Raw genomic sequence first — 11,598 nt, forward strand, 5'->3', positions numbered from 1 at the left:
AGAAGTGATGTTCAATTCAGCCACAACATCATCATCAACTTCTAACTTCTTGTACTGCTCGACCAAAGACTTAGTTCGCTCAATTCCTTGGGAGGCATTACGCTTTTTAGCAGCCATTCTCGCCTTGCAGTCGTCCATCTTGGCTTGAAGCTCCTTCATCTGAGCAGCCAAACTAGTCATCAAAGAGTCTTCAATCATGACTTCGGAAGAGATTTCTTTCAACTCGTCCTCAACTTTGTTGATCTCCAGTAGCAAAGACTCTTTTTCAGATATGGTGCAAAGATATTGAGTACTTTTGGCCTTCAGTTCAACATTCTTGGCCAGCAAGGAGATAACCTCGGAATGGATAACTTTCAACGTCGCTTTAAAATCAGCAGAAAGGTTGAGCGACGGAAGTGTCAGTGCTTGCTCTAATTTCGCGTTCAAATGCTCAAGCTTATCCTTATACCTGGTAGTACTAGCCTTACCGATGTCCATGTCCATGAAGGACACATACTAAAATATCGACTGCTCGAGGAACTTCATATCGTCCTCTGAAGAAGCAGAAGGACAACTGGCTGAAGCAAGGCGAGATGTTATGACTTGCCCCCAGGAAGTTAACAATGCTTGAATGGAACGCACCATTTTATCAGCATCCTGCAAAGAAAATCGCCAATATTGAAGGTTTCCACTACACTAAACAAAGTGGAGGTAAAGGTGAAGCAAAGATTACCTCATCAACAATCTTGGAAGATGGCATATCCCCAACCAAATCTGCCACCTGTGGCTCCACCATTCGTGAGGACTTCCCCTTGTCTAAGCGAGAAGACATTGCCGTAACGGGCAGATTCATGGGAACATCTGCAGAACTTAAAAGATAACAAATCAACACCAATAGCACAAGCAAAGGTAAAGCATCAAAAAATGAATTACCTTCTGCTTCGACATTTAGGGGGTCAACGCCCTGGGAAGAAGGTGGCTCGTCCATTGGTTGTGATGAAGATTCTGGGACTGAAGATTTCTCTTTAAGCGTAGTCCCTTCATCAGCTGGTTTGGATGAAGCAGCCCCAGCAGAGGATGATGGAGTAGGAGCTGCCAACACCAAAGCCTTCAAGGGAGAGGTTGAACTTTTCTGAGAGGTCCAAATAAACTATCAGCACATGGGAAAGTCTCAAGTATGGAAAGGTATGCTTATGAGTAAACTGATTTAATTACCTTCCTCCTGACGATGAGAGAGGTATCATCATCATCATCATTAGCATCATCCTCCAAAATGGGAGAGCTGAGGCTGGCCGTTTGCGGCTTGGGGCACTTTTAGCCGTAGTGGGCTTGGCAGGAAGAGAAGTCGATGGACGGGCAAATTATTTAGCACGAGCAAAAGAAGAGGAACTCCTAATGGACATAGGAGTGACCAAAACAGGAGAGGTTAAAGAAATGTTTGGCTGGTCTAGTGAATAGAAAGCACGATTGGCATCAGTTGCAAACAATATGCATTTCACTGACGGCCAGAGTCGTTCAAAAAGGGTATGGATGGCATGGCTAGAATTGAAGGGGGCTAATGAAAAGTTGCTCGTCAAAAGAAGATTGCGAGCATTTATAGCCTCTGCCTCTGTCTTATTAATGGTGCGGAAGCGGTCTATCAAATTCCTTGAATAGCACGGGGGAACGGGCCAAGTTTGACCAAAACCAAGTTGGCGAGCAAAAAATTGGGGAGCATATATCTCTACCCCAGTCTTGGCATTGGTCCCAGCCAAAATATCATGGAACAACTCCCTCCCGATCAAAAACTGAATCCAAACAAACAAGGAAGTGTTCGCACTATCCAGAGTGGATGGAGGTTGCACATAATCTGGAGTCAAAAAGGGAGGAAAAGGAAAGAAGGAATGGATTGAATCCAAAGTATAAAAGAATGAAAAAATGTCCCTTCTAGATATATTTACAGGAGTCAGGGGCTCAATGGCTAGCCCATAGCAGCTAGCAGAAGGACTGGAAAAAGATGGAGCACCGAGCGATGGAAAATAGACTCTCAACCACATTTGAGCGAACCAAAGAGGCCCACTGCCAGTGGGCGATGTACCATTCTTCAATTGGGATTGAAGAGAAGTCATGTCTCTATAGAGGGCAGCTAAAAAGAAAGAACATAAATTCAGAGGCCTACCACGCATCAATTCATGCGCTATGGGTAAATAGCTCAGGAAGGGCTTTATGCTTGGCACACACAAAATGAATTTACAAAGCCAAATCAGAAGAAAGGCCACTCGCTCAGTATGGGAAGGCTCAGCGCTCAAGTGGTTATGAAGGGTTTGTAGGCTTGAATAAGACTCGGTGAGGCCTTTACCAAATTTTGGGGTGACACCAGAAATCAAAATACTATGGAAAATGGTATCGCCCAAAGGTGGCAGATTTACTAGGGCCCCAACATCCCTTAAGGTAATGGACATGGAACCAAGAGGAAAAATAAAAGTATTATACTCAGAAGACCAAAAACTTAAAGCGATTGAAAAAATTACTGGGTCAAAAATAGGGGGGTTGAAGAGAGATTTCTAACAAATCCGAAATCCTAGCATTATCAAAAATTGCCTTAGTAGGACCATGGTCCACAAGGCGAGCATGCCATCTACAAAAAACGACATCAGATTTAGGCTAAGTGCGAATACCTCTTTCGCGAAGTGGCCCCAGCGGTAAAGAATTTAGAAATGGAGGGCCCTGAGTACAAGGGAACACCTGACCGACCGTCGCTTGTTCGATGGCCTCGGCATTGTTGAATAAAGGACCTAGATAGAACTCATTGAGTTCGACATTGGCCAGTGCAAGCAAGTTTGGAGTTATATATGGCCGAGTAAGGAGTTTCTAAAAGTCTTCGAAACTGAAGGAGTCACCAGACTGGGATTGTGAAGCAGCCATTAGGGACGAATAGAGTTTTTCAAAGTTACGTAGCAGAGAAGCAAGGAGATGAACAGTAATATTGCAAGAGAGGTGCGAAAAAATGAGGCGTGATTTGGTGGTGCAATGAAATAGCGTATTTGGGGGTTATAAGGGTTTACAAACGTCACACCTTTTCAGGCTATGGAAGAAAACAATGATTGAATTTCTTGAAAATTTCAAATGTTGCTGGGAAACACAAAGTGAATATGGCAAAAAAATAATAATTGGTATTAATTCTGCCATATTGGGGGTTAATTGTTGACACACAAAAAGTTCAGCCCAACTCGAATAGCCCAAGGAATGAAACCCAATTGGAAGATCCCCAAAATCAAATAGCCTAAAAGAACGACCCAATCAGGTAATGCAAGATAAAGGCTCAAATAGGGACGCCCATAAATGCGATAATACCATCGTCCAAAGTTGCAAGTCGCCCAAGATTTGAGCGAATGAATTGCCATGCATTCACCCAGAGCTGTGACCCCGCTCTCGTCCAAACATTCGAGTCGCCCAGCATCTTAGCAAACATAAGATGTTATGGTTACCCAAAAAGTGCAGTTAATAAAGCAGTTATTGGGTAGTCCTATCATGTTCCACAATTCAAGGAATTCAATTGAAGACACTTGAACGACAAAAGTAATGGCAACAGTTAGAAAAGACAGTTTCATGACAAGTTGGCCACTACAAGGAAAGTGGGCAGTTATAGAGCGATCACGCAGTTTTTAAGCGATTGATCACGAAAAGATCATCCAGGGAATATAAAAGGAAGAAAAGACATAGAGTAGAAGGACCTTGAATCGAACACTCTCAAACAGAGAATATGTAACTTTCAATTTCTTAGTTTAGATTTAAACACTTCTTTTACAGTAACTCGTGTGCTTGCGCCCCTTGGAGGCATTCTGTTTTTAGTTTCCAATTGTAAAGTCATCGCCAATAAAACGCCCATTTTTGGGACTTTGTTTCAAGAGATTTGTCCCTTACACAATCGTCTGATCCCTTTTTAATTGTTAGCGACTAACCCGCGCGAAACAGTTGGTATGTAAGTACTCACGCAATGAATTCCTAACCAAAACAACAGAGAGAAAGTCAACACCACAATGCTTTCTGTAAAGTGCAGAGAGTCCGTATGGAATTCATTTACTTCTCTCAGGCATGGCTTGCTTTGGTTTTGGTGCATTTCATGTATTCTATCATAAGTCGCTCCTGCCAAGAAAAAATTGCAGCACCAATAAATCCATGAGAGATTATTTGTAAAAGGGCTCCATTGAGCCCTGTATCGGTGATAGAACCAATTCCTATAATTATGAAACCCATATGAGATATAGAGAAATAGGTTCAATTGGCCGAAATGAAATTCTAGACTTTTGAATTTAACGACATCCAGTTCGTAACTTTTATCAAAATTTAATTTTTTTTTCCCAAACCAAACAGGGGCATAATACTGCATGAGAATGTGAATAAAAATCAGTGGAGGTGCTTTGTCATATCATTTGTTAATTATTTTTTTATTTTGCCTTTCAAAAGAGGCAACCATTTTACAGAAGTACTTCGTCAAACAAACTAATAAATCAGCCAAACAAAGGGCTATCTGCTCCTTCAAAATTATTAACAGAGGAAACAAAAGCTGAAGTTTACGAGGTACATTTGAAGTATCAACTGTTTGAACTGTGGGTGGGGGAGCAGCAGGAGCTATAGGTGGTTGTACTGGAACGGATTGAGTAGGACTAGGGGGTTGTGCTGGATTCATCCTAAGTCCTTGAACCCCTGAATTAGTTACTGGCATGGATCCTCTACATGAGAGAGGAGCCACAACCTGGGGCATCTTTTGTCCTAGAGTTGGCACAGCTTCAGATGTGTTAGCACAATATGCAGCTATGCCAGGTGGTCCAGCTTGATAACTACGATTAACACCCCTCCTAAATGAAAAGAAAAATTTTAGCACGATATCTTGTACGAGAAGATAATTAGCATAAAAGGGGTAACATGCAGGATATAATTGTGAACCTAAGTTACCCGACGTTGTTGGCCGTTGATATTGCCCAAAATTTCTTAACGAAGGGGGATTTGTAGGAACAAAGGGTTTCAAAACAGGCGGAGTAGCAGCAGACCCTGGAGAAAAATTTCCCTGCAGAAGTTTCGAAGATGAAATCTTAATTTACTTACTATCAGATCAAATGTAGGCCATTGCTAATCTAACTTTACAGCTTTAGCTCAATTTCAAAAATAAAAATTAAACCACGTGGGCAGTTACTGTGGGGACTTCAGGCGTTTGGGTTGGAACAAATATGTTGCGCTAAGATGTGTTGGGTTGGGCCTGTTGTGTTGGAGGAATGTGTTTTGGGCTATTTGATTAGTGGGCTTCGATTTTGTTTGGTAAATATTGGATGTGGTTAGTGGGCTGGTTAATTGGGTGTTGCCTTGAAAATATGTTTTGGTTCGTAGCGGTAACAAGTAAAGGAGTAATTCTGTAATTGAATTTCTCGATTTTTTTCTCTTGTAGAAATTACACAAAACACTATGTTTAAAGATGTGAGTTCTAAAATCAGATAGCAGCAGGTTTCACTTTTCAAAAATTACATATATCATATTTAAATATTAAATATACAATTTTCATCCCAAACTCTAAAATTATTTCCACCATTTTTCCCTCTCTTCATAGCCATATCCCTCCATAGCCACCATTTTCCCCCTCTCTTCATCTTCTCTCCTAGTCCCTCCACCACAGCCACCCGTCTTGTTCCCACACCATACACAGCACCGGAAGATCAACGAAATGACAGGCGTTCACTGTCGTGCGTGATCTCTCCTCTTTTTTATTTGTCTTCTACATCTATTCCTATATTGTTCGTCACTAATGGTGTTGGCCACTGTGAGCAAGGAGGAACAACCTCGATCTCCATCCAGCATCACAATAATCGGCGGCAATCTCCACCTCAACTTCGTCCTTACCGCTGCTATAGTTCAATTGGGATGGTAGTGCTACAGGCGATTGGTACATGTGATGGTAGATCTTGTGATAGCAGTGTGCGATGTTAGGTGCAGTTATGGTGGTGGATTTGGCTGTAGCGAATCTGGAGGTTGAGTGGTAGTGAGGGTAAAGTGTTGGTACTTTGATAGTTTTTTGTTAACAGTGAATGAGTGTTGGTTGGAAATGGTGGTTGTGGTGGTGGTGGAGATGGTGGGGTGGTGACAATGTTAATGAGATGATGGCTTTTGTGGTCTTGGTGGTAGGGTGGCGAGATGGCAGTACTGTGGTTGCTTATGTGGGATGTTGGCAATTTTATAACTGGTTTGTTGGTGGAAGGTAGTGCTAGTTGCGGTGTTTGAGATGATGGAGATGTCAGGAGATGGTGGTGGTTGTTTTTGTAGTAGCAGCAGCAATGTCGAGATGGATGGCGGCAATGGTGGTTACAAGTGTTGGTGTCGATCACAAATGATTTAATCTATAACCAATAAACAACATGTGACCAATGAGAGAGAGGAGTTTTGACCATGAAATAACATGCGACCTAAAAAATTGTTAATTTAAGACTGTTTAATAAATTGTGACTTATAATATTTGTAAATGTGACCAATAAATAAATTGCAACATATAAATTTTTTATCCGTGATCGATGAACAAACTGTGACCTTTAAAATTTTGAATTGTAACCATAAAATAATTTGTGTCATATAAAATTTTGATTTGTGATAGAAAAATAATATGTGACTAACTAAATTTGTGAATTTGTAATCAAATTGTATAGATATGTGACTTTAATATATTTAATTAATCAAATATATAATTAATTAATTAAATCATAAATATACTTCAATAAATATCTGATTTTTGAAATTTGAAACCTTTTTTCTTACTTTTGAAATGGTGATAGATAACATCTTACTTATGAAATTTTCCCTTCTTTCTTTCTTTCTTTCTTTCTTTTAAAGAACTGGAAATAGCAAACAACAATTTTAGCCCCAGCTTGACAATCATTATCTTCAATCTTTCTTTTATAGACTCATTTTCAACACGCGTTCACACAAAAGATATTCTGCAAGTAAACTTTAAATTTTTTCCTACTCTTTAACCACTCATTCTCCTAAAAATCAGTATTTAAAACATTGTTTTGCACCAATCTTAGAAATAGCAAAACTTGCTTTGCATTTATTACAAGCAAATCTTCACTTTTGATTAAAATTATACTTAAATTTTATGGTAGGGTATGCAAGAATACTTTAAAATGTGATGCAAATTGTTTAATTGGCATCTATTCCAAGCAAATCACTACTTTTGGTTAAAGCTATACTTGAATTTTATGATAGGTTATGAGAGAATACTTTAAAATGCTAAGCTAACTTTTTAATTTATGTCTATTTTAAGCAAATCACTACTTTTGGATAAAGTTATACTTAAATTCTACGGAATACAAATGCTAATTCCAAGCGCCACTGCTTTTGAATTTCTAAATCTTCAATTTACATTATTTGATTGCTTTTAATTGACCAAATTATGTCTATTCTTGGGTACCAGATTCTTAGAAATATCTAAGAGCATCTTTAATCTTTATGGATTCTCTCCTTGTCTCCTTAATGTGATACAAGGTTTCAATGCCAATGGAATCATCAACTAGTTGCATTCCTGCCATTTCTTCTGACTTGATGAAGTTTATAAATATTACGGTTTTTCTAATACTAGCTGTAAAACTAATAAAACGAACAGAACTATTAAAAAAAATATAGGAAAATGAAAAGGTGTTAGTGTATTTCTAGATATGTGAAGGAATATTATCAAAGTGGATTACATCAAGCAGGGCCCAGAATCAATACATGAATTTGTTCTTCCTCAAATTTCCTCTTTTTTCTATTCAAGATATGAGTTTAAGTTTGATACGAGATTCCAACTTTCCATGTGGCTGGAGTATGAGCTGCAATTCAGACTTTAAAAATTATAAGCATAAAGAGATCACAATTTAGTAATTTATGCTGTTTTGATTAGGAATATTGAGTTGTTCAATATGAACCTATGCAAAGTTAAATATGTAGTAATTTATTTTATTTTACATCTATTCTAAGCAACTTTTGGTTAAAGTTATAATTAAAAGTTTGTGGTAGGGTATACAGGAATCTTTTAAAATATGATGCAAATCTTTTAATTTGCATCTATTTTAAGCATATATTCAATTTTGGTTAATGTTATACATAAATTCTATGTGGTAGGGTATATGAGAATACTTTATATTGTGATGTTAATCTTTTACTTTGCCTTTATTCTAAGTAAATTTGCATTTTTTTTAAAATTAAAGTTATACTTAAAAGTCTATGATAAGGAACACAAGAATAATTTAAAATGTGATACTGACTTTTTAATTTGTGTTATTCTAAGCAAATCTTCGCTTTTGGTTAAAGTTCTACACAAAAATCAATGATAGGAGATACGAAAATTCATTAAGCCCCTATTTGGTTGCCATTACTTTCAAAAAAACAATCATTTGAATAGTAATTTTTTGGAAAATGTATAGTTAAAAAATAGGAAAATATTTCGGGTTTATGATACCGTAAAATCACAGCAAACAAACTGATTCTAAAAAAAAAATGACAAAAACCAAATATTAGTTATCACCACTCACAGACAGTTTCCTCAAGATACAGAGCAAGATTAAGGCTCACCACTTCAAGGAAAGGGTTGGAAATACAGAACACTCAAAGAAGAGAACTCTTCTTAAAAAAAAAAAAAAAAAAAAAAAAAAAATATCCTTTAACTTTTTATTCTCCAAACGTGAATCATTCAAAGATAACATAGGGCCTGTCTTTATAGGCAAACAACATTAAACACAATAATCTACTAAACTTAGAATATAATATTTTAAATTTATAAAGAAAAATAATTTACGAGAATACTTTAAAATGTGAAGCTAACTTGCATCTATTCCAAGCAAATCTCACTTTTGATTAAAGTTATACCTAAATTCTTTGATAGGGTATACGAGAATACTTTAAAATGTAATTATAATTTTTTAATTTGTGTCTATTATAAGCAAATCCTACCTTTTGATTAAAGCGTGGCGCACCTGGGGGCAGAGGTCCTCACAGTAGGCGTCGCTCTCTTGCAGCGGCGCCGATCCTACTGCAGTGGTGGTGCTGTGGTGATCTAGCACCAATTCAGAGTCACAGCAGCGCCGATCCTCTCGCAGTGGTGCCGGTCTAACAACGGCACTGGAATAAAGTGAAGAGATGGTTGATGGGGAACAGAGATGAGGGTGAAGAGAGAGAGGAGCGGGTATAATCTTAGGGCTTGGGGGTGGATAGTTTTATACTATTATTACTAATATAAATAATTTTATAATATGATTATTAATATAAATAATTACATAAAACCTTATAGTTGAACAAATAAACTTCATATCTGATCTTTGAATTGAGATTTTTAAGCACCTGTTAGCATGTAAATTCCACTTAAAATATGTTTATTTGAAGTTGGTCAATGAAAAGATACACAATGACTGAAGCCCACATACAACGGATGAGGCTCTCCAACCAAAGCATTTAAAATGTCATATGGCACATTTAAAAAGTTTGAAAAGTATAGAGTTGAAATTAAATTTTAAAATTTCCAAGGGCTGAAGTGGAAAGAGTAAAAATATCGTGTTAGCGTAGAGAAATTACTTAGGAGGCAAATAGAATAGTATTGACGGGAAGTTATCCACCCCACCCCCCCCCCTCCCCAAAAGTCAACTTTTGGGCCAACCTCAATTTTTAAGTGTTTAGGTACTTGAGTGAATATACTGAAATATACGCTATTGGCCCCAATTTTTTAAAAGTCATTTTTTCATAAACCCGTTTTCAATTATGCATTTTATGAAATCAACAATTTTTTTTAACTTTTTAATCACACATTTCATCAATTTTTATCAAAATTTACTATGATTTTTAACCAAACCAAATGGGCATACCATGTAATTAGTGAAAGTAGGATAATTAATTACTGGAAACCAGATATGGGTTCATTTGAAGTTTTCGAGAATTTTGGAACTAATTTGCAAATTCTAAAGTTCCAAATAAGCACATTTCTAAACTTTTGGTAATTTCGTGAACTTACATGTATTAAATAAATATAAAAGGACAATTTTTTTTTTTTTAATTTCTACTTGTTTTGGTGTAAAAAATTCATCTTTTAAATTTCAAATTTTTTGGTATAAAAAGTTAAAATTAGGGTTTGGCCAATTGAACAAGATTAGAGTAAGCAAGTTCACGATTCAACTTGGCCAGACAACTTGCAAAATTTGACTAATACTGTACAATTAAAGTTAGAGTCATCCATTTTGGTTGATTTATTCCTAAGAGCAATGCTGTGTGTACAGAAACTGTACACACAAAACAGAAACTGTACACACAGAAACACCATAGAAGAGGCACAGCACTGGGGTGGGTGGTTGATTTTTTTTGGCTTTTTTAATTACAAGAGCCCCCACAATGTGAGATTTTTGGTGCATTTCCATGAAACACTCTTCTGTACATATGAAATTGTTGTATTCCTAAATGATTATTATTTGGACAACTTAGTAAAAAATATATCTTATTTTAAATATTTGTCAAAAGGTTTATTTTTAAATTGATAGCATCGATTTTCAACTTGACTAACTCAATGCTTTATTGATTGGTTACCAACTTATTGGTAAGTAGAGCTTCACGACCTATTGTATTGTTCAAGATTCCTCAGTATCATTTGTATTTTTTGTGATTAGAGTAATAGTGGAGTGATGATTATTTTATCGTGCTAGGGTAGCAACATATACATTGACTTGTGAGTTTTTTTTTTTTTAATTATTTAACTTTACTATTTATTTATTTTTATTTTTTTTGGGGGGGGGGGGGGGGGGGGGGGGAACTAAAACAAAAATGTACTTAAAGAGTAAAAAAGCTAAAATAAAATAAAAACTTTCCAGAAAGCGAGTTAATTGTCTCAAAATTGGGTACTTTGATAATGCCTTTGGAATCTATCCCTTTGAAGTTGATATCCACGTTGGTGTTCCCCTCAGTGCACATATTTCAATTTTTTTTCATCCATTCGGTTCAAAATTTACGTCTCTCTAGCATGTGCATACCCATTGGCTACATTTTTTCATATTCGACTGTCACCCATTTTGTCTCGGTAAAATGATATCTCCTTTCTAACACTAAATACTATTGAACAAGATTTTCTTGTTGTAATATAACGTATTATTTCAAGACACTTAACTTGTTTTACATCTATTCTAATCAAATATTTACTTATGGTCAAAGTTATACTTAAATTTAGGGAGAATTGCAGTCACAGTCTCAAACTTTCATTTTGTCTTAGACTTTAATTAAACAGTTAATTTGTGCTAACTGATAGAATTTCTAATATGAAAAATACTACATTTTTGCTTATTGACAAAAGTGAATATATATAGATTATAAGGTATTGAATGGATAAGCATAAGCATACTGAGCCTGACTAGGTAACAACAAAACGAAACTATACAAATCCAAATTCGAGGTTACACTAATCTATACAAATTCAAATACATGATAAATAGAGTACAAATAAGATTTCTTCTGTTACTAACCATAATCTCAAACCTTTCATTTTGTTGCATCACAAGGATAAATAGATGGTTTCTATACAAATGACCCTTATTTGACCACACAAAATAAAAAAATTGATCTCTTTTGATCAATTCTAAATGGGTAAAT

The 11,598-nt window shown here is 36.4% G+C and overlaps 1 protein-coding gene across 1 annotated transcript; it reads right to left on the minus strand.

Annotated features, from left to right (window-relative positions):
* Window positions 1-6,846: 6,846 nt before the first annotated feature.
* Window positions 6,847-10,926, minus strand: LOC111412915. Its single transcript, XM_023043781.1, has 4 exons — window positions 10,820-10,926; window positions 9,259-9,315; window positions 8,929-9,174; window positions 6,847-7,808 (listed from the first exon to the last, which is right to left on the minus strand). The coding sequence occupies exons 1-4, from the start codon at window positions 10,924-10,926 to the stop codon at window positions 7,745-7,747; spliced, it is 474 nt and encodes a 157-aa protein (XP_022899549.1). The 3' UTR covers window positions 6,847-7,744.
* Between the last annotated feature and the right edge of the window lie 672 nt (window positions 10,927-11,598).

The sequence above is a fragment of the Olea europaea genome, chromosome 16 (genome assembly GCF_002742605.1).
Source record: "Olea europaea var. sylvestris chromosome 16, O_europaea_v1, whole genome shotgun sequence".
Classification (NCBI taxonomy): domain Eukaryota; kingdom Viridiplantae; phylum Streptophyta; class Magnoliopsida; order Lamiales; family Oleaceae; genus Olea; species Olea europaea.